Source organism: Salmo trutta, chromosome 21, assembly GCF_901001165.1.
Source record: "Salmo trutta chromosome 21, fSalTru1.1, whole genome shotgun sequence".
NCBI lineage: Eukaryota > Metazoa > Chordata > Actinopteri > Salmoniformes > Salmonidae > Salmo > Salmo trutta.
Window position 1 is genome coordinate 34,245,334 of NC_042977.1, and position 18,480 is coordinate 34,263,813.

At 42.8% G+C, this 18,480-nt stretch overlaps 2 protein-coding genes across 6 annotated transcripts; one reads left to right on the plus strand and one right to left on the minus strand.

Annotated features, from left to right (window-relative positions):
• Positions 1-222: 222 nt before the first annotated feature.
• LOC115157235 (leucine rich adaptor protein 1) lies at positions 223-2,380 on the minus strand. Of its 2 annotated transcripts, XM_029705321.1 has the most exons (3): positions 2,324-2,380; positions 2,003-2,175; positions 223-1,286 (listed from the first exon to the last, which is right to left on the minus strand). In XM_029705321.1, the coding sequence occupies exons 1-3, from the start codon at positions 2,337-2,339 to the stop codon at positions 750-752; spliced, it is 726 nt and encodes a 241-aa protein (XP_029561181.1). In that variant the 5' UTR covers positions 2,340-2,380; the 3' UTR covers positions 223-749. The 2 variants fall into 2 exon arrangements, with proteins under 2 accessions (XP_029561181.1, XP_029561180.1); XM_029705320.1 differs by lacking the exon at positions 2,324-2,380 and having other exon boundaries at positions 2,003-2,227.
• Positions 2,381-2,518: 138 nt separating this feature from the next.
• On the plus strand, positions 2,519-18,347 carry LOC115157234 (lymphocyte expansion molecule-like). 4 transcript variants are annotated; one of them, XR_003868402.1, is made up of 12 exons: positions 2,519-2,600; positions 3,303-3,378; positions 3,629-3,799; positions 4,189-4,308; positions 4,573-4,716; positions 6,597-6,740; positions 7,176-7,349; positions 7,584-7,715; positions 7,859-8,004; positions 9,752-9,846; positions 17,778-17,909; positions 18,080-18,347. XR_003868402.1 is itself a non-coding variant. In XM_029705319.1 (11 exons), exons 1-11 carry the CDS (start codon positions 2,581-2,583, stop codon positions 17,822-17,824), a joined length of 1,269 nt encoding a protein of 422 aa, XP_029561179.1. In that variant the 5' UTR covers positions 2,519-2,580; the 3' UTR covers positions 17,825-18,347. The 4 variants fall into 4 exon arrangements, 1 of the variants encoding a protein (XP_029561179.1); XR_003868403.1 differs by having other exon boundaries at positions 7,587-7,715; XR_003868404.1 differs by lacking the exon at positions 2,519-2,600 and adding an exon at positions 2,615-2,691.
• The last annotated feature ends 133 nt before the right edge of the window (positions 18,348-18,480 follow it).

Consider the following 18,480-nt stretch of genomic DNA (forward strand, 5'->3'; position numbering starts at 1 on the left):
AACAGCAGTAGGTTACTGCTATCTCCTGACATAGCTGGCATTCTCACACATCATCAGCCCATCAAGCTGCTGGACAATGTCTGGCTCACCAACTTCCAACAGACAGGAACAGGGCACACAAAGGTCTGAGCACTATCTTGAGGTTAACTAATGATATGAATTAAAAATGTGCAGCTGGAGACAGTATGGTTGGGCAAAAAGTTGTCAAATTGAGCAGCATCATTATCCTTTTTTTAATTTTTTTATTCAACAGAATCTGAGTAACACATTTGCATCCAAAAGATTCTTCATTATACTATCACAATGGAGTTGTGATGGGCTTCATGGCATTTCAAAAGGAAGAGATTTCACTTTTAGAAGTCATGTCTGCATCCATTTATGACATGTCATAACATCAATGCATTTCCTGCTGAGCCCTCTACATAAGCTTTCTCTAGCAAAACAAGTGATGGTGAGAACATGATTGACATCGATCTGATTTACATCTTGTTGACAGTGGCAACGGTGACTCATTGAAAAGCCAAGGGCAACAACTGACAAACCAAAGTAACTAAATCAAAACATGAGTACGCCTTCATTTTGCTCCTCTAGAGAACAATGCTACTAGCATTCATCATCCAGTCCACCATGGACACATTAATGTCAATTTAAATGTCACTTCATGTCCAACTGGCACCATTGCATCTAAGTTTGGTAGGCGAAGAGGGAAGGTTATGTCATAAAGCATCTTTTGAATTGCGCGTATAACGTCAGAGAAACGTCACATCGTCTTGAGACTCCACCCAGCACCACTGAGTGTCATACCCCAACAGAACCTCACAACTGGGAATGGTCTGTTCCTCCACCCCCACGATGTCACCGTCCGAGGCCCCTTGTCTCTCCTCTGGGAGACCACAGTGCGGTGTCCCAGTTTCTCCTGTCCTCTCAGGAGGGCTAACAATAACGCCCTCTAGTGTCAACCCTGTGTCATTACAAGAAATGGCATTGGTGAGGATATGGAAGTAGCTGTACCCAGAGATGCTATCTGGTACTTTCAGCTCTTCTGGTTCTTCATTGGCATCATTTAGAGGACTCCGCCAGCTAGTTAGGGCCAGACTCAGGCCCTCTCTGCAAGGGGACAAGCCAGACCCAGGCCCCTCAACCAGGCTACACTGGCTGCTTGTCAGGCTGCTGCCCCTGCTGGCCAGCGTGCCACGCTCCTCCAGCAGCCAGCGCACAGCCTCCATGGCCTCATGCACCGTCACCAGCTGGTGCAGGATCCGCACGTCTGCAGCACGCAGACAGCCCTGTGGTAGGAGGGTGGGGAGGGAATGTTAGATGACAGTAGTGAGCAGAGGAATTTAGACTTAAAATGTTTTGAATGGAATTGAGGGGCCTCAGCTGGGTGTGGTGATAGACCTGTCATTACATTTACATTTAAGTCATTTAGCAGACGCTCTTATCCAGAGCGACTTACAAATTGGTACATTCACCTTATGATATCCAGTGGAACAACCACTTTACAATAGTGCATCTAAATCTTTTAAGGGGGGGGGGGGTTAGAAGGAATACTTTATCCTATCCCAGGTATTCCTTAAAGAGGTGGGGTTTCAGGTGTCTACGGAAGGTGGTGATTGACTCCGCTGTCCTGGCGTCGTGAGGGAGCTTGTTCCACCATAGGGGTGCCAGAGCGGCGAACAGTTTTGACTGGGCTGAGCGGGAACTGTGCTTCCTCAGAGGTAGGGGGGCCAGCAGGCCAGAGGTGGATGAATAATAATGGTGAAGTGGTTGTACTGTCAATCATGGTGAAGTGGTTGTACTGTCATTAATCATGGTGAAGTGGTTGTCACTAATGCCAGCCAAACATGGTCTGGTGGGAGAGTTCTATACAGCATTTGTATAGCTTTGAAAAATAAACCCAGTCATAGAACAACTGAACAGAATAAATGAATGCACACACACAGTTTGTATAATCAAATCGTACAGAACTATTCAAAATTGCATTCTGCAAAGGAATCCTTACCATCTCCAGCTTCAAGTTTCTGATCTTGTCCGTCAGACTGTCGCTGGTGCGGTTGTCTCTCCCCTCCGGACGATTGGAAGTCCACTCAGCACCGAGCGAAGCGTTCCCCTGCATCCACCTCAACAGGCTCTCCGGAGTTTTCATCCCAATTTTATTTTCCAGCTCTTTCAAATCTGGAAATGAGTCGTACACACTCTCTTCTTCCATAATAAAATATTATGAAATCCTACTTCAATATAGAATTGTTAGAGAACTTTAGGGGTAGCTTACGCGCAACGATCCAAGCAAACAGTATATTGGAAATCAGCCCTGACAAATTACCTGTGACACAAAACATGTTCGCTTCCCGCAGGCAGTCAACTTGAAAAAAAGACCTCACGTGCGCAGTGTGTTCCTGAACGCTCCATAATGAACTGGGATTACAGTGAGAGACTGGAGCAAACTTTTCCACTGACGGGTTTCATAAACAGCGTGAGCCATTGCAAAAACGTGAGAAATAACTGGATGCGTCGATAGCTTAATGAATTATTCTCAAAGGCCGTCGATATTGTTACGCAATCACTGTCAGAGACGGACAGATGTGGACAGCCAACAACAGGTAACCTAATATGTGTCGAGGCAATGCCACTCGTCGACAGCTAGACGTGGGTCCACCCAGTCCGCACAAAAACATCAGGAATGTCATTTAGGTGAATATGAACTGCAGTCGGCAAGTAGCCTATCCGTGCTCAATTGATAGTGGCCACCTGCAGAATATGCGAGCATGTGTAAAATACGTTTTGATACTTAAATAGCCATTTCATACGAATTTTTTTTTCGATTGTTAGATTTATTTATTTAATTTACTTATTTACATGTCTTATTTACATTACATGTCATTTAATTTACATGTCTAGTATAGCCAACTATAATAAAACGATTGACAAGCTTATGCTGGTTTACATTATGGATCCAGATAACGACTTAATTACATGTCACATGACGTCAGAGTTGGCACTGACGTCACTTCTGGGACAGGTAAAGAATAGCCAGACATCTGACATTTGCTGTAATTGATTGGGATATGCCTGGGAATAGGTTATGATCAAAGATGAGCAACAGAAAGTTCACAGGGGCTCCATTTGGAACACAGTCTGCAAGGTTCTTTGTTTGTAATATTTCCATGAAATTACTCCTATGAAACATGACAATCAATAATGATTGTAAACATCTCTTGTAAATATCTATCATAGCATTGTAGGTCTACAGCATCAAATAAATAACAATCATAAACTCTTTCAATCTTCTTTTTCTCAATAAGGTTTGATGTTTCAGGAGTCTACCCATCCAAAAAGAAGATTGGCACGTTCACAGAAGTCAGCCACTGCAAGAGACTGGTAAGTGACTTGGTAAATAAAAGCACATTACAGTATCTCATTCGATTTGATGTGATTTTCAAAACAATTTACTTGTTAGATACAGTATGTGTCAAGGCTTTGCATGACTCTCCTCCTAAATGTGTGTGTGTGCAATGCATGTGTTGAGCTGAACTAATAAACTACAGCTGAAATAATAAAGTTATATTTTATTTTCTATTCAATTCTATTTTATTCCACTCCTGTTTGTGTATCTCTCTGTCTGTGTCAGGAGCGTAACCTGGGTCCAGGTCATTATGAGGTGGACACAGGGGACTTCAGCCCCCAGGTAGTCCAGAGCAGGGCCAGGGGACCAGGGTGGAAGAGGGGGCAGGAGATGGCCCAGCAGGCCCAGATGCCCCACCTGCTGTATAGAGACACATGGTTGACCAACCGCCTCCTGGTGAGGGAGCAGCATCCATCATAATGATGATGACTTGTATCCGTTAGGAAATTATTTCTGTCTCATACAGCATCTATCACTTCACATCACAGAACCGACACTGAAATATACCCTGTTATTTTAGTTTGGTCTGTCATGTTGTCCTATATAGACGCATTGATGCTTCTGTAATGAGGGCAACAGTTTAGGGACTTTTCAGCTCCAGTCCAAGCCAGTATGAAGGCTAATTATATTTTGATTCTGTACACAAATGTAGCTGTGTGAAATGAATATTACCACCAAACAATCAATGGAATGTGTTATGAAATGTAATCTAAACTGATGAAACATAATCATTATATTGGTGGAAGGGTCCAGTGTAACTAATGCTAAGCTGTTGGACAACCTAGAGAAGCAGGGTAGGCCCAGGGAGATATGACGTCCAGGACTTCACAGAGCTCTGGAAGAAGCCGTACAGTGTGAGAGGAGTGTGTGACAGCAGGGAGGAGAGGTTTAAAGACTTCATGAAGGTAATGCAGTAACCCGTCACTAGAGGGAGACAAATACTCAGATACCGATACTCACATACAAGTAAGTCACTGTGGTACTAAAACATTGGTCAAGTGCTTTACAGTAACCCAGCCTAGACTACTAAGGAGCGAGCAGCAGCACAGTGGCATGGAAAAAATCCCTAGAAGGAAGAAATCTTTAGAGGAACCGGTTTCCTTTTTCTCCACTGAGTAGAAGATAATTGATTAATGGTATTATTGTAATTTTTCCGTGTCATGTGACAGAAGCAAACTACTCCAGGCCCAGGGGCTTATGGGAAGGGGGGCATCCCGTCTGGGCTGCTGGATGAGAGGAGGAGGAAGCCGATTGGCTCCTGTCCCATGATGGACTTCAGTGCTGGAGTGGAACGCTTCCCAGAGCTCATAGTGGTGAGTTAGTAGTCCTTAAATGTGAATGTGATTTTTTTGCTGTGTATATATTGGAGAAAAGATCAGATGTATCAGATATGCCAATACAGTTGAAGTCGGAAGTTTACATACACCTTAGCCAAATACATTTAAACTCAGTTTTTCACAATTCTTGACATTTAATCCTAGTAAAAAGTCCCTGTCTTAGGTCAGTCAGGATCACCACTTTTATTTTAAGAATGGGAAATGTTAGAATAATAGTAGAGAGAATTATTTATTTCAGATTTTATTTCTTTCATCACATTCCCAGTGGGTCAGAAGTTTACATACACTCAATTAGTATTTGGTAGCATTGCCTTTAAATTGTTTAACTTGAGTCAAACGTTTCGGGTAGCCTTCCACAAGCTTCCCACAATAAGTTGGGTGAATGTTGTCCCATTCCTCCTGACAGAGCTGGTGTAACTGAGTCAGTTTTGTAGGCCTCCTTGCTCGCACACGCTTTTTCAGTTCTGCCCACAAATTTTCTATAGGGTTGAGGTCATGGCTTTGTTTTTTAATACCTACTCCAATACCTTGACTTTGTTGTCCTTAAGCCATTTTGCCACAACTTTGGAATTATGCTTGGGGCATTGTCCATTTGGAAGACCCATTTGCAACGAAGCTTTAACTTCCTGACCGATGTCTTGAGATGTTGCTTCAATATATCCACATCATTTTCCTGCCTCATGATGCCATCTATTTTGTGAAGGGCACCAGTCCCTCCTACAGCAAAGCACCCCCACAACATGATGCTGCCACCCCCGTGCTTCACGGTTGGGATGGTGTTCTTCGGCTTGCAAGCCTCCCCCTTTTTCCTCCAAACATAATGATGGTCATTATGGCCAAACAGTTCTATTTTTGTTTCATCAGACCAGAGGACATTTCTCCAAAAAGTACGATATTTGTCCCTTTGTGTAGTTGCAAACCGCAGTCTGGCTTTTTTATGGCGGTTTTTGAGCAGTGCCTTCTTCCTTGCTGAGCGGCCTTTCAGGTTATGTCGATATAGGACTCGTTTTTACTGTGGATATAGATACTTTTGTACCTGTTTCCGCCAGCATCTTCACAAGGTCCTTTGCTGTTGTTCTGGGATTGATTTGCACTTTTCGCACCGAAGTATGTTCATCTCTAGGAGACAGAACACTTCTCCTTCCTGAGCGGTATGATGGCTGCGTGGTTCCATGGTGTTTATACTTGCGTACTGTTGTTGGTACAGATGAACGTGGTACCTTCAGGTGTTTGGAAATTGCTCCCAAGGATGAACCAGACTTGTGGAGGTCTACAATTTTTTTTCTGAGTTCTTGGCTGATTTCTTTTGATTTTCCCATGATGTCAAGCGAAGAGGCACTGAGTTTGAAGGTAGGCCTTGAAATACATCCACTGGTACACCTCCAATTGACTCAAATGATGTCAATTAGCCTATCAGAAGCTTCTAAAGCCATGACATAATTTTCTGGAATTTTCCAAGCTGTTCAAAGGCACAGTCAACTTAGTGTATGTAAACTTCTGACCCACTGGAATTGTGATACAGTGAAATAATCTGTCTGTAAACAATTGTTGAAAAAAATACTTGTGTCATGCACAAAGTAGATGTCCTAACCGACTTGCCAAAACTATATTTTGTTAACAAGAAATTTGTGGAGTGGTTGAAAACGAGTTTTAATGACACCAACCTAAGTGTATGTAAACTTCCAACTTCAACTGTATAGGGGAAACGGAATATATGAATGAATGAACAAGGTTTATTGGGGGAATAAGGGAGACATTTAGTTTTTCACCAGCAGCAACACAGACAGAGACAACACAGACAGAGACAACACAGACAGATGCTTATGGGTGTTTGATGTTTCCTTCTCTGTGTTCAGGACTCTGGTCTGTGTCCTGGTACCTACAACTTACCGACCTTCACTGAGGTGCTCCTCAGTCGCCACATCAGCAAACGAGGACCCTACGACCTCTTCAGTGGCCGACGAGACAAGCCAATCACCTGTGGATATTTTGCTGCCCCGGTAACTTGGCCCTTCAATTAGATTTGATCTCAATTAGAATAACCTGTATAAAAGGTTAAATAAAAAATAGATATTTATGAACAATTATAAGAATTACGTATTCAAAAGGGTGAAGGGAGCGCCATTGATTGTTGTTAAGAGAGCTGTTAAAGTGCATGTAGAGGAATTGGAGAATTGATATCTCATGGTATGTCATCATGATCCTCTGAAGATTGATAATTGATCCATTCCATCGTGAACTCATTAAGTTATCATTTTTTGTACTACATTATGTTTCATAATTTTCGTTCCATTGTGATAAGCAGTTGAAAAGGAAACTACATGTTTGATGTGTATTTCAACCTAAAACCCTGCTTGAATGTTGCTTGCCTTGAGGACATCCCTTCACATGCTATTTCTGAATAATTAGGTTATTTTGCCTCCTTCCTGCCCTAGAAAAAAGCCAATCTGAATCTGGCTACGGTCGCCAAGCCAGCAAAGGTCTTATGTGAGGATGTTCTGCGACCAGAGAAAAGACACCATGGCAAGTTTGGCACCCTAGACCAATACCCTTCCCTCCCTACAGAACGCATCTACCTGGGTTCCCTGCCCCAGTACCCACGGCCAGCGGTCAGTACAGCCCTGTCATAGTCTACTCCGTCCACAATGTAAACACATTGATATAGCGTATTGTAGACTAACGTAGTTAAAATATCAAGTAGCTAACAAGTGATCATATCCATGCAATTACAGTAATATTCAGAATATGTTCCTGCTCTTTTAGCAGTATGGATGTAGTAATCAGATGTAGTTAGCTGGCTCGCCTCCAGTCTTATACCTCAAACTCACATCAAACAATAACAGCAGAGACACTCTGGTCATGGATTCTATGAAGATGTTTGTCTGCCCAAAGTGGAGAACCGCAACCCTCCTCCCTTCCTCTCCTCCTCTCCTCGTATCACCCTGAGGGCCGAGAGGCTGATGCAGGGGAACTATGTGAGTGATGTTGACATCATCAATCTTCATCTTCATCTTGCTTTTACTTTTCTTTTTCTTATACGGACCAAATAGACCTGTTTTAAGTTGAGGAAATACCTTAAATCTTATCTTGACACCCAACTTCTCTTCACCTCAACCAGACCACAGTGGGAGTGGGACGTTACAACCTGGCTAAGAAGCAAACGAGGAAAACTCTGAAGAAAAACGTTAACGCTGGCTATCGCTACATCTTCAAGTCCCGTATGCCCAGATATCTACATGACCTGCACAAGGACATCTTCAACCAGTAAGATCAACCTTTCTTCTGAGGGCTTAGTTTTACGTTGTGGCTGGCAAGAGGTTAGTTAATACAGATGTGTGTTATTTATGAAACTCAGATACATTCACAACATCATTTATAGCTTAAGTTCACATCAGCTTAGTAACAATGTGATGGGAAAGCTACAGTAATACAGTGCCTTCAGAAAGTATTCACACCCCTTGACTTCTTCCACATTTTAAATTAAAATTTTGTGTCACTGGCCTACACGCAATACCCCATAATGTCAAAGTGGAATGAAAAGCTGAAATGTCTAGAGTCAATAAATATTTAAGCCCTTTTTTATGGCAATCTTAAATTCAAGAGTAAAACATTGCTTAACAAGTCACATAAGTTGCATGGACTCACTCTGTGTGCAATAATAGTGGTTAATATGATTTTTGAATGACTACCTCATCGCTGTACCCCACATATACAATTATCTGTACGGTTCCTCAGTCGAGCAGTGAATTTCAAACACAGATTGAACCACAAAGACCAGGTAGGTTTTCCAAAGCCTTGCAAAGAAGGGCACCTATTGGTAGATGGGTAAAGAAAAAAGAAGATCCCTTTGAGCATGGTGAAGTTATTAATTACATTTTGGATGGAGTATCACTACACCCAGTCACTACAAAGATACAGGCGTTCCTTCCTAACTCAGTTCCTGGAGAGGAAGAAAACCGCTCAGGGATTTTACCATGAGGCCAATGGTGACTTTAAAACAGTTACAGTATTAAATGGCTGTGATAGGAGAAAACTGAGGATGGATCAACAACATTGTAGTTACTCCACAATACTAACCTACATGACAGAGTGAAAATATGGAAGCCTGTACAGAATAAAAATATTCCAAAACATGCATCCTTTTTGCAAATGTGGCAAATAAATGAATTGTATGTCCTGAATACAAAGCGTTATGTTTGGGGAAAATCCAACACAACACAGAGTACCACTCTTCATATTTTCAAGCATGGTGGTGGCTGCATCATGTTATGGATATGCAAAATCCTAGAGGAAAACCTGTTTCAGTCTGCTTTCAAACAGACAGTGGGCGACAAATTCACCTTTCTACAGGACAATAACCTAAAAAACAAGGCCAAATATACATTGGAGTTGTTTACCAAGACGACAATGTTCCTGAATGGCCTAGTTACAGTTTTGACTTAAATCAGCTTGAAAATCTATGGCAAGACTTGAAAATGGCTGTCTAGCAATGACCAACAACCAAATTGACTAAATAATATGCAAATATTGTACAATCCAGGTGTGCAAAAGCTCTTAGAGACTTACGCAGAAAGACTCACAGCTGTAATCACTGCCAAATGTGATTCTAACATGTATTGACTCAGCGGTGTGAATAAATGATATATTTCTGTATTTCATTTTCAATAAATTTGCTAAAAAAAATCTAAAAACGTGTTTTCACTTCGTCATGATGGGGTATTGTGTGTAGATTGGTGAGAAAAAAATATATTTAATACATTTAGAATTCAGGCTGTAACACAACAAAATGTGGAGTAAGGGGGTATGAATACTTTCTGTGAATAGTCTTATTGGAGTTATACACACCAAAATAGGCAATGTAATGTAACATAGTTATGGATCTCTCATCAAAGTATTATAACTTTTTCTACTTATTTGTTGACCTTTGGATCACAGATCATACCACACTGGACATCATCTGTGACCAGTAGACCCATGCTGACACATGTTAAACCCCAATTTGATTTTCCAGGGAGAGGCTGAAACCCATCAACATTCCCCCACATAGGATGCCCTACTATCGGTCGCCAGATGAGGTTTCGGCCGTTGCAGCTCTACACTCCTCAGGTTGAGAAAAGACTTAAGCACCAGCTCAATCTTGAACACAACACCAACACACACACTTTTGAGAAAATAAAATGAAAGATCCTGTGACCTGATTCGAAGTACTTGTTATGTGTGAAGAAGGTCTGTAGAGGGCAGTATTACTTCATGACCTTCCCTGCTTGGGAAACCAAGGAAATCACAGTCCAATCAGAGATAGAAGTGTTTGTACGTTTTGTATTCCATGTCAAGCCTGAAATATGAAACATGTTTTGCCCTTCACTGTCAAAGTCTCTGATTTGATATGAGGAAAACATAAGTTAGATCACTACTTGCAGTTGCACAGCAACGCGTTGACACAACATTTCCTCAAAGATTGAGAGGTTAGTCAAGAGTAGAGTTAGCGAATAGAAAAATGAGGTTACTAATGCCACAGGGGATAGTGAAATATTAGTCTCCAGGTGAGTGTTTTCAGGGTGGTGTCTGATGACCTGAGGGACAGCATTACATGAGGTAGGCTGTCCATTCAAATTTGGCTTTGAAAGTGTTATGTTGATTTTTTACAACTCCGGCTTCTGCCTTCCAGTTTCAGGGAAATCGTTAAATTAAACAAACAGCAGAAATGTGGTCTAGATGTGGATGTCATTGAAGGCCACCATTATAAGTAGATTAGGTTTTACTACAGCTGTCAGTGAAATTAGCTGTGATTTATTATTTATGAATCATAAAATGGGTGTGTGGGTTATTTGTGGAGTAATCCTGTTTTTCTGCCAAACCAGTTGAGGCATGAAGAATTGAAGGGTGCTGAGAAGTGGATATAAAACCACAACCAGAGAGACTCGCACCAGTAGGGAGAGGATCTGTTTGTCCTAGACCTGACTGGACCAGACCAGGACACACACACACATCTATGTTTGTTTAAATAGAAAGAGGAGCATATATTTCAGTCAAAGCGTGGCGTATGGGTTTGCATGCGGCGAGTCGGGGGTCAGAAAAACACTGTGTTACAAACGAAGCCACTGGGCCAGGAAGGAAATCCTCCTGGGTCACATGATTTGTGGAATTGCCTCGACTAGCAAACAAAAACCAGTTGGGTTGGGTGGGGAGCTTTATGGACTTTTATTGCACAATTACGCAAGAAAACACTCAACGAACTCAACAGGCAGTTTACTTTTCTTGAAGAAAATATAAACACTCAAGTGTTGAGGTCTCAACATATCCATGTCAGAAAATACACTATCCACAAGGAATTTGAGAATTGCTCAAATTCTCCTCAGGGGAAGTTTGGTACACAGCTTTAACTGACGCAGAATGGGAAAAGAGGGGGAAATCAGCAAAAGTAAACGCATTGTGAATAGATAGCTCTGCCTCATGCATATTTATTTACATGGCCCAGGCCAGGACCATACAGCTGGTTTCAGTTAGGAGCCTACAGAGAGATGAAGTGATAGTAAATCTTAATGGATCGTATGTGTAGAGAGAACCTCAGATTTCTAATTGTGTTGCATTTTGGGTGTTTATGCTTTATAATACCATTTTTTTAATTTATTTTTTATTTCACCTTTATTTAACCAGGTAGGCTAGTTGAGAACAAGTTCTCATTTACAACTGCGACCTGGCCAAGATAAAGCGAAGCAGTGTGACACAGACAACAACACAGAGTTACACATGGAGTAAACAATAAACAAGCCAATAACACAATAAACAAGTCAATGGCACAGTAGAAAAAAAGAAAGTCTATATACAGTGTGTGCAAAAGGCATGAGGAGGTAGGCAATAAATAGGCCATAATTACAATTTAGCAGATTAACACTGGAGTGATAAATGAGCATATGATGATGTGCAAGTAGAAATACTGGTGTGCGAAAGAGCAGAAAAGTAAATAAAATAAAAACAGTATGGTGATGAGGTAGGTAGATTGGGTGGGCAATTTACAGATGGACTATTTACAGCTGCAGCGATCGGTTAGCAGCTCAGGTAGCTGATGTTTAAAGTTGGTGAGGGAAATAAAAGTCTCCAACTTCAGCGATTTTTGCAATTCGTTCCAATCACTGGCAGCAGAGAACTGGAAGGAAAGGCGGCCAAATGAGGTGTTGGCTTTGGGGATGATCAGTGAGATATACCTGCTGGTACGTGTGCTACGGTTGGGTGTTGTTATCGTGACCAGTGAACTGAGATAAGGCGGAGCTTTACCAAGAATAGTCTTATAGATGACCTGGAGCCAGTGGGTCTGGCAACGAACTTGCAGACTTGTTAACGCTGCTGTGCGTTTTTGTTGCCGTTTTTACTTTGCTACCTGACGGTTTTTACTTTTTCATTACCGTATATTTTTACTTTTTCCCTCACTCAACTTTTTTTTTCATTCAACTTTCCTACCCCGGAGGTTTTATCTGGACATGGTTCGTCAGGACTTCAAACAGCCGAAGCTAAGTAACATTAACATGATGCCTTCTAATTGCAGTCGTTGTACTCATAATATACAGGAGAACGATCGCCTTACGGCAAGGATAGCTGTGCTGCAAGCCCAGCTTCAGACGCAATCGTTAGGCAAGGGTCATTTCAGTGTAGGAAAGGATGAAACAGCGTCTGTGCCACCAGCAAGTACAGATAGTAACGTTAGTATAAACCCCCTCGCACGGTCCCCGCAGCCGGACATCTTTCTCATGGCGTCTGGAGGGAAACGCTGTAGGAATGCTCAACCGGTGTCGCTTATTCAGCCGACAGAAACTTTCAACCGGTTCTCCCCGTTAAGCGAGTCGGAGTCGGAGGCCGAGACTTCTCTGGTCTCTGCTCCTCCCGTTGTGGGGTCTGAGACGCCGACGGCTCCCACCATTAGCTCTGACAAATTGAAAACCCTAGTCATTGGCGACTCCATTACCCGCAGTATTAGACTTAAAACTAATCATCCAGCGATCATACACTGTTTACCAGGGGGCAGGGCTACCGACGTTAAGGCTAATCTAAAGACGGTGCTGGCTAAAGCTAAAACTGGCGAGTGTAGAGAGTATAGAGATATTGTTATCCACGTCGGCACCAACGATGTTAGGATGAAACAGTCAGAGGTCACCAAGCGCAACATAGCTTCAGCATGTAAATCAGCTAGAAAGATGTGTCGGCATCGATTAATTGTCTCTGGCCCCCTCCCAGTTAGGGGGAGTGATGAGCTCTACAGCAGAGTCTCACAACTCAATCGCTGGATGAAAACTGTTTTCTGCCCCTCCCAAAAGATAGAATTTGTAGATAACTGGCCCTCTTTCTGGGATTCACCCACAAACAGGACCAAGCCTGGCCTGCTGAGGAGTGACGGACTCCATCCTAGCTGGAGGGGTGCTCTCATCTTATCTACGAACATAGACAGGGCTCTAACTCCTCTAGCTCCACAATGAAATAGGGTGCAGGCCAGGCAACAGGCTGTTAGCCAGCCTGCCAGCTTAGTGGAGTCTGCCACTAGCACAGTTAGCGTAGTCAGCTCAGCTTTCCCCATTGAGACCGTGTCTGTGCCTCGATCTAGGTTGGGCAAAATTAAAAATGGCGGTGTTCGCTTCAGTAATCTTACTAGTATAAAGACCTCCTCCATTCCTGCCATTATTGAAAGAGATTGTGATACTTCACATCTCAAAATTGGGTTACTTAATGTTAGATCCCTCACTTCCAAGGCAGTTATAGTCAATGAACTAATCACTGATCATAATCTTGATGTGATTGGCCTGACTGAAACATGGCTTAAGCCTGATGAATTTACTGTGTTAAATGAGGCCTCACCCCCTGGTTACACTAGTGACCATACCCCCCGTGCATCCGGCAAAGGCGGAGGTGTTGCTAACATTTACGATAGCAAATTTCAATTTACAAAAAAAAAAACAATGACGTTTTCGTCTTTTGAGCTTCTAGTCATGAAATCTATGCAGCCTACTCAATCACTTTTTATAGCTACTGTTTACAGGCCTCGTAGGCCATATGCAGTGTTCCTTACTGAGTTCCCTGAATTCCTATCGGATCTTGTAGTCATAGCAGATAATATTCTAATTTTTGGTGACTTTAACATTCACATGGAAAAGTCCACAGACCCACTCCAAAAGGCTTTCGGAGCCATCATCGACTCAGTGGGTTTTGTCCAACATGTCTCTGGACCTACTCACTGCCACAGTCATACTCTGGACCTAGTTTTGTCCCATGGAATAAATGTTGTGGATCTTAATGTTTTTCCTCATAATCCTGGATTATCGGACCACCATTTTATTGCGTTTACAATTGCAACAAATAATCTGCTCAGACCCCAACCAAGGAAGATTAAAAGTCGTGCTATAAATTCTCAGACAACCCAAAGATTCCTTGATGCCCTTCCAGACTCCCTCTGCCTACCCAAGGACGTCAGAGGACAAGAATCAGTTAACCACCTAACCGAGGAACTCAATTTAACCTTGCGCAATACCCTAGATGCAGTTGCACCCCTAAAAATTAAAAACATCTGTCATAAGAAACTAGCTCCCTGGTATACACGAGCTCTGAAGCAAGCTTCCAGAAAATTGGAACGGAAATGGCGCCACACTAAACTGGAAGTCTTCCGACTAGCTTGGAAAGACAGTACCGGGCAGTATCGAAGAGCCCTCACTGCTGCACGATCATCCTATTTTTCCAACTTAATTGAGGAAAATAAGAACAATCCGAAATTTCTTTTTGACACTGTCGCAAAGCTAACTAAAAAGCAGCATTCGCAAATGGAGGATGGCTTTCACTTCAGCAGTAATAAATTTATGAACTTCTTTGAGGAAAAGATCATGATCATTAGAAAGCAAATTACGGACTCCTCTTTAAATCTGGGTATTCCTCCAGGGCTCCATTGTCCTGAGTCTGCACAACTCTGCCAGGACCTAGGATCAAGGGAGATACTAAAGTGTTTTAGTACTATATCTCTTGACATAATGATGAAAATAATCATGGCCTCCAAACCCTCAAGCTGCATACTGGACCCTATTCCAACTAAACTACTGAAAGAGCTGCTTCCTGTGCTTGGCCCTCCTATGTTGAACATAATAAACGGCTCTCTATCCACCGGATGTGTACCAAGCTCACTAAAAGTGGCAGTAATAAAGCCTCTCTTGAAAAAGCCGAATCTTGACCCAGAAATTATAAAAAACTATCGGCCTATATCGAATCTTCCATTCCTCTCAAAAATTTTAGAAAAAGTTGTTGCGCAGCAACTCACTGCCTTCCTGAAGACAAACAATGTATACGAAACGCTTCAGTCTGGTTTTAGACCCCATCATAGCACTGAGACTGCACTTGTGAAGGTGGTAAATGACCTTTTAATGACGTCAGACCGAGGCTCTGCATCTGTCCTCATGCTCCTAGATCTTAGTGCCACTTTTGATACCATCGATCACCACATTCTTTTGGAGAGATTGGAAACCCAAATTGGTCTACATGGACAAGTTCTGGCCTGGTTTAGATCTTATCTGTCGGAAAGATATCAGTTGTATAAATCAATTGTAAATTTCGGTGTTCCTCAAGGTTCCGTTCTAGGACCACTATTGTTTTCACTATATATTTTACCTCTTGGGGATGTCATTCGAAAACATAATGTTAAATTTCACTGCTATGCGGACGACACACAGCTGTACATTTCAATGAAACATGGTGAAGCCCCAAAATTGCCCTCGCTAGAAGCCTGTGTTTCAGACATAAGGAAGTGGATGGCTGCAAATTTTCTACTTTTAAACTCGGACAAAACAGAGATGCTTGTCCTAGGTCCCAAGAAACAAAGAGATCTTCTGCTGAATCTGACAATTAATCTGGATGGTTGTACAGTCGTCTCAAATAAAACTGTGAAGGACCTCGGCGTTACTCTGGACCCTGATCTCTCTTTTGAAGAACATATCAAGACTGCTTCAAGGACAGCTTTTTTCCATCTACGTAACATTGCAAAAATCAGAAACTTTCTGTCCAAAAATGACGCAGAAAAATTAATCCATGCTTTTGTTACTTCTAGGCTCGACTACTGCAATGCTCTACTTTCCGGCTACCCGGATAAAGCACTAAACAAACTTCAGTTAGTGCTAAATACGGCTGCTAGAATCCTGACTAGAACCAAAAAATTTGATCATATTACTCCAGTGCTAGCCTCCCTACACTGGCTTCCTGTTAAGGCAAGGGCTGATTTCAAGGTTTTACTGCTAACCTACAAAGCATTACATGGGCTTGCTCCTACCTATCTTTCCGATTTGGTCCTGCCGTACATACCTACACGTACGCTACGGTCACAAGACGCAGGCCTCCTAATTGTCCCTAGAATTTCTAAGCAAACGGCTGGAGGTAGGGCTTTCTCCTATAGAGCTCCATTTTTATGGAATGGTCTGCCTACCCATGTGAGAGACGCAGACTCAGTCTCAACCTTTAAGTCTTTACTGAAGACTTATCTCTTCAGTAGGTCCTATGATTAAGTATAGTCTGGCCCAGGAGTGTGAAGGTGAACGGAAAGGCTGGAGCAACGAACCGCCCTTGCTGTCTCTGCCTTGTCGGTTCCCCTCTTCCCACTGGGATTCTCTGCCTCTAACCCTTTTACAGGGGCTGAGTCACTGACTTACTGGTGTTCTTCCATGCCGTCCATGGGAGGGGTGCGTCACTCGAGTAGGTTGAGCCACTGACGTGGTCTTCCTGTCTGGGTTGGCGCCCCCCCCCCCCCCTTGGGTTGTGCCGTGGCGGAGATCTTTGTGGGCTATACTCGGCCTTGTCTTCGGACGGTAAGTTGGTGGTTGTAGATATCCCTCTAGTGGTGTGGGGGCTGTGCTTTGGCAAAGTGGGTGGGGTTATGTCCTGCCTGTTTGGCCCTGTCCGGGGGTATCATCGGATGGGGCCACAGTGTCTTCTGATCCCTCCTGTCTCAGCCTCCAGTATTTATGCTGCAGTAGTTTATGTGTCGGGGGGCTAGGGTCAGTCTGTTACATCTGGAGTATTCTCTTGTCTTATCCGGTGTCCTGTGTGAATGTAAATATGCTCTCTCTAATTCTCTCTTTCTCTCTTTCTTTCTTTCTCTCGGAGGACCTGAGCCCTAGGACCATGCCTCAGGACTACCTGGCATGATGACTCCTTGCTGTCCCCAGTCCACCTGGGCATGCTGCTGCTCCAGTTTCAACTGTTCTGCCTGCGGCTACGGAACCCTGACCTGTTCACCGGACGTGCTTGTTGCACCCTCGACAATTACTATGATTATTATTATTTGACCATGCTGGTCATTTACGAACATTTTAACATCTTGACCATGTTCTGTTATAATATCCACCCGGCACAGCCAGAAGAGGACTGGCCACCCCTTATAGCCTGGTTCCTCTCTAGGTTTCTTCCTAGGTTTTTGGCCTTTCTCAGGAGTTTTTCCTAGGGAGTTTTTCCCAGCCACCGTGCTTCTTTCACATGCATTGCTTGCTGTCAGGGGTTTCAGGCTGGGTTTCTGTACAGCACTTTGAGATTTCAGCTGATGTACGAAGGGCTATATAAATAAATTTGATTTGATTTGATTTGATATGTAGCAAGCCGTGGAGCCATAAAGAGCAGTGGAGCCAGTTGATAGACAAACAAGATAATTGAGAGGAGAATGGAGACTGAAGAAGAAGAAGACATTGTGATACAGTGAATTATAAGTGAAATAATCTGTCTGTAAACAATTGTTGGAAAAAATACGTATGTCATGCACAAAGTAGATGTCCTAACTGACTTGCCAAAACTATAGTTTGTTAAGAAGAAATTTGTGGAGTGGTTGAAAAACGAGTTTTAATGACTCCAACCAAAGTGTATGTAAATTTCTGACTTCAACTGTATAGGGGAAACGGAATATATGAATGAATGAACAAGGTTTATTGGGGGAATAAGGGGGACATTTCATTTTTCACCAGCAGCAACACAGACAGAGACAACACAGACAGATGCTTATGGGTGTTTGATGTTTCCTTCTCTGTGTTCAGGACTCTGGTCTGTGTCCTGGTACCTACAACTTACCGACCTTCACTGAGGTGCTCCTCAGTCGCCATATCAGCAAACGAGGACCCCACGACCTCTTCACTGGAGACTGAAGAAGAAGAAGAAGACATGCACATGTAAATATTTACAGTGGATCATACACAGGAAGTACTCATGTCCTCCTGAATCTCAAACAAGACATGAGAGCAAGTGCAACATGGAAAACATTAAGCCAAGAATTACCCCAAAATTGTCATACCGTCAGCTACTTCCTACAACTTTAATGTTTGCCTTCCATCTATTCTAGAGCTTCTGATGCGATCTGATGGACATAAAGACATACATCTATAATGACCATGCTCCTGTAAAGCACCCATCATTCAGATAGATGACACCGTCAACGCATTTCTTTTGCATCAGTGTTGTTGGTTAACTAGAAGGACTGCAACCAGAGAGACGGTACGTCTGATCGGCTGCCTGATAGGGGCCACATTAAGGGCCATACATGCAGATTCTAAGCACATTAACATTCCTGAATAAATAACCCCAGGGAATGTTACTCTGGAGACATTCAACAGGATTTTCCTCTTAATGCCCAGAAGAGAACAATGAGTAGGATGGGATACCTCCAGCCCAGTCCACAGCCCCAGATTAGGAGCTAGGACCAGGGGTGAATTCCATGAGGCAAAATGTCCACAACACTGCAGA

Excerpts from the sequence above, each read along its gene's own strand:
- LOC115157234 (XM_029705319.1), top strand. The coding sequence starts at position 2,581 with ATGTGGACAGCCAACAACAG. Across the intron at positions 3,379-3,628 it reads TCAGCCACTGCAAGAGACTG|GAGCGTAACCTGGGTCCAGG; the intron begins GTAAGTGACTTG and ends TGTCTGTGTCAG. Across the intron at positions 8,005-9,751 it reads CACAAGGACATCTTCAACCA|GGAGAGGCTGAAACCCATCA; the intron begins GTAAGATCAACC and ends TTGATTTTCCAG.
- LOC115157235 (XM_029705320.1), bottom strand. The coding sequence starts at position 2,209 with ATGGAAGAAGAGAGTGTGTACGACTCATTTCCAGATTTGAAAGAGCTG. Across the intron at positions 1,287-2,002 it reads GAAACTTGAAGCTGGAGATG|GGCTGTCTGCGTGCTGCAGA; the intron begins GTAAGGATTCCT and ends CTCCTACCACAG.